Genomic DNA, 3,967 nt, shown 5'->3' with positions numbered 1-3,967 from the left:
CAATTTAATTTTTTTCGGAGTGCTAAATTCGAATGATATTATGCATTTAATGGTTTTAAATTAAAAATTAAAAAAAAAAATGGCTTAAGTTTACATAATTTAAATTTCCAGCCATTGCAAAATAAGTGCGTAATTAATGAAGATTCTGCCGCTCCAATTATTTATATTAGGTGGTTAACGTGTGTTAACGTCAATGTCAAAAAGAAAAATAAGTCGCTCTAAGAAGATCTCTTGCTATTAATCCGGCGACTGGCATTTTTCTATAAAATTTGTTCAATTTAGAATGCAAGTAACGCAAAACGTTGTCAGTGTTGCCGTTTAACACTTTAATTGAGCGGGCAAAAAATTTTAATTTTGTTGTTCATAAAATACTCAAAGATATGAGCGAAGAGTAGCCAAATGCAAAAGTTGTTTTGGGTAACTTTATACAAAACAATCCTTCTGAGATCCCTAATGAAAAAAAATAAAATAAACAAAGACCAGCATTTCACAAAATTATTTTTAAAAGACTAAAACTATGAGCTACAATTCTCATTGTTGCGCGTGAACTCCGAAAAATTAAATCTCTAGATATTCTGTGGCACCTACGCAATTTTCGGTTGATTTGACAAATCTCTCGAGTCAAAATCTCTAGAGATTTCTGTGGCACCCCTGCCCTGATTAAAGCGGCCGAACAATAGTGAAAGGTTTCGAGACACATACGTGATAACGAGACGTGTCAGTTTGAAAGTATCTACTCGAGACGGGTCGAGAGAGCGATAGCGAACCCCAAAGAAGGAAAGACGCTAGATGACGAAGCATTAGACGGACTTAAAGGTGTAGGTATCTGTGGTACACTGGGAAGTGCAAAAAACGATATACTTCACTGCTGCATATCTGGCTGTCTATGGACTGACTTATATTATGCTTCGTAACCTAACACTTTTCAATTGGCCAATGAAAATTACACGCATAACAATTCCAGCTGACTATAAAAAATTTGTTAGATATTGTAAAATTATTTTTATTGATTTATTTTTCTAATGGTACATTAAATTGTTAAAATATTCTTATATGTAAATATATATATTTTAAGATATTCCTTCGGAAATATTAATATTTGAATCAAATGGATTTCTCAAAGTTTTACTTTTGGTTGCATTAAATTTTCCTCGCCATACATTGGAGTCAGGCCCTTTCATGTGCATAAAATTTCTGGAAAACCCATTTTTGGTTGCTATTTCTACGATTCCCATAGAAATTACCTTTGAAATCACTGTAATAGAGTCTGTTGATTCTGAATGAATATTTTTGTCGGCAGAGTAATTTATTTCGCCACTGCAGGAAACACATATCGCTTCTTCACCACGTCTCGACATATTATAGATTAGACATTCCTTATGGAACGAATGTTGACAAAGAAAATAGACTGATTGCATATTTAGCGATTGACGACAGATATCACATACACTATTACGAAATTCTATTGGATTATTTGCATAAAGAGATAGCATAGAACCGGCTTTCTTTATTTTTTTATTTAAATTTTCAATAATTTGCAATTCGTTTCTTGAATCCAAAATATTTTGAACTATTTTTTCCCTAATAAAAGGTTTAAACTGCAAAGCATGTATCGAATTATTTCGGAATCCACTATTTAACATTATTAATAATGAGCTTGTCCTAAGTTCAAAGACGTACGTAAGATCTGGATAACTCTTAAGAAGACTGTGTACACATTTGTTCGATCCTCCATTGTTAACAATATCTGCATCATTCAAATTTGTATGAACTTGTTTAATCCCATTTAAAAATATATAAAGTCTACATATAATTAAAACTTTTTCCAGACGTAGCCGATCATTTTTCAAAAAATCTAAAATAAAACCTGTAGTTTTTTTTCTGTCACGCCATAGTCCAAGATAAAGAATAAGTAAATAATCATATAATTCGTCGTCACAACTGGGATAACTCCCAATTATTTCAGCTAATAAGTTAGCACAAAACTCGTTATGCTCCGACAAAATGGGGAAAAAACAAAGAATGTTTTTTGTCGTTTTTCCAATAATTACCGACCTAAAATTCTTTAAATAAGTTTCTGGGTTTATCATTAGTGATTCTGGTCCAAATTCTAAATGGAAGTGTAATATTTCATCGCCTTCAAAATTTTTTGCTTGAGTTCCAACATTTGTTGAATTTAAATTACGGCTTGGTATATTTGAAAGCGTATTCAGATATAGATTATCTGTTGTATTGACGGGTTGAAAGTTATTCTTAGCTTTCCAATTTTTTTGATCAAGTAATTTAAAAAGTTGTTTGTGTTTATTTGTAGCATTATTAGCTTTTAAAAATTCATATAAATATTCTTTTAGATAATCAGTGTATCTGGAATGGAGTAGTTTGGAAATCACATCGTAGGGTTTAATAAATCCAATTGTTTTAGTATATTCTATGACTGCTCTACTTATGTCGCCCTTCAGTACCAAATAATTTCCGTATTGAAATCGCACGTAAGCAGTATCGTATGACGAAACAAGGCCTTCTCTAGATAACAATTGCAAAGCAATATTGTACATATTTTGTTCAATTAGAAGTCGAATTTTTGTATTCGTATTGCACTGCTGTAACTTGAATATGTTGGTGCAAGAGCTATCCCTACAATTGGTGATAATGTAACATAAGTCATTTTCGCTGATAGTATAACATAAATCTTGAATTTGCTTATAAAAAACAATAATTTTAATTTCAGTATCCACAACAATTAGCGTCAACTTGCTTTTATCCGAATAAAAACTTCTTGGACTTTGGACTAAAACAATAAGATAATGGCCCACCCAATCCAAAGACTTTTTTTTCCCTTTAATAGCATAGCATGGGCCCCTTCCTTCACGAGTATAGCAGTATATAGCATCTTCTCGACCAACTACTAACATAGAATCATCTAATTCTGCATTACTTGCTTTGCGCAACGTACAACAATGATTGTAAGCCCGTTCGTTATTGTCAAGCATAAATTTTGGAACGATTGCGCCTTTTTCTTTCAATATAAAGCAGTACACTCCATCTAAACATGTCACAAACATGTTTAAAGCATTTTTATCCGAGCTTTGAGGTCTGATGTCGAAGTGTATTCCATTAATTGCGTGTCCAGATATCGAGTGGCGGCGAGTATTTGTTAAAAGAAATCTGTTTATTTTTCCATTATGCAACAGAATGTCTCCGTTCTCAAAGCCCAAGGCTAGTACCAGTATTTTATCGTCTATGATGCATGATGCATTGATGCATGCTGTAGTACTTGTTGTATTAAAAGTTCCGGAAGCAATTATTGGAGCTCCTTGTTTTTTAGTCAACTTTTTTAGATCGTATATATCTATGTGTACTACAAAAGTTGTATCTTGGGTGGCAGTTGCTAGTAAATTATTGGACGTGAGTGCACATTGCCTGATGTGATGCACCCTATGTTGACTTTTAAAGGAAATGCACTCCCAGTTAGGAAAATAAACATGTATATGTCCATTTTTGTCACAAAACACTAGAGTGTTTTTATTTCCCCCAGCGTCAGACTTGGTTAGATTGAAGCAGTGACACGCAATTTCCGAAATATTCGGCAATTTAACAAACGGTAATCCCACAATATTGAAAAAGTTCACTTTTTTCCATTCTAAAACTTCAGCATTCATCTTGTTATAACATACTTCATATACTGAAACAAGAGTGTGACCGAATTAATCATTCAAAAATATACAATTCTTAAAATTATCATAATATGTAGGGTATTCCTCAATGTGTTGCAACGTATTACTTTTAAACAATGCTAAATGGCTTATCAGCCGGGATCCGGCTTTTACTTTCGCGAAAAACATTCCGATTGACTTTCTAATAAAAACTCTTGAAAAATAATTGATTCAAAATTATATGATTTTTATATTTTGCTCAAAGTAAATCGTTTTGGATCTCAAAATTATGCTTATAACCAATTCCCACGGGC

At 32.6% G+C, this 3,967-nt stretch overlaps 1 protein-coding gene across 1 annotated transcript; it reads right to left on the bottom strand.

Annotated features, from left to right (window-relative positions):
- Window positions 1-1,015: 1,015 nt before the first annotated feature.
- LOC111081661 (vacuolar protein sorting-associated protein 11 homolog) lies at window positions 1,016-3,674 on the bottom strand. Its single transcript, XM_022377778.2, has one exon. It carries the CDS (start codon window positions 3,657-3,659, stop codon window positions 1,071-1,073), a length of 2,589 nt encoding a protein of 862 aa, XP_022233470.2. The 5' UTR covers window positions 3,660-3,674; the 3' UTR covers window positions 1,016-1,070.
- Window positions 3,675-3,967: the final 293 nt, after the last annotated feature.

The sequence above is a fragment of the Drosophila obscura genome, unplaced genomic scaffold (assembly GCF_018151105.1).
Source record: "Drosophila obscura isolate BZ-5 IFL unplaced genomic scaffold, ASM1815110v1 contig_13, whole genome shotgun sequence".
NCBI classification, from domain to species: Eukaryota; Metazoa; Arthropoda; class Insecta; order Diptera; family Drosophilidae; genus Drosophila; species Drosophila obscura.
Note: the sequence above shows the minus strand (reverse complement) of the source record. Positions and strands in the feature narration are given on the sequence as shown.

Excerpts from the sequence above, each read along its gene's own strand:
- LOC111081661 (XM_022377778.2), bottom strand. The coding sequence starts at position 3,659 with ATGAATGCTGAAGTTTTAGAATGGAAAAAAGTGAACTTTTTCAATATT.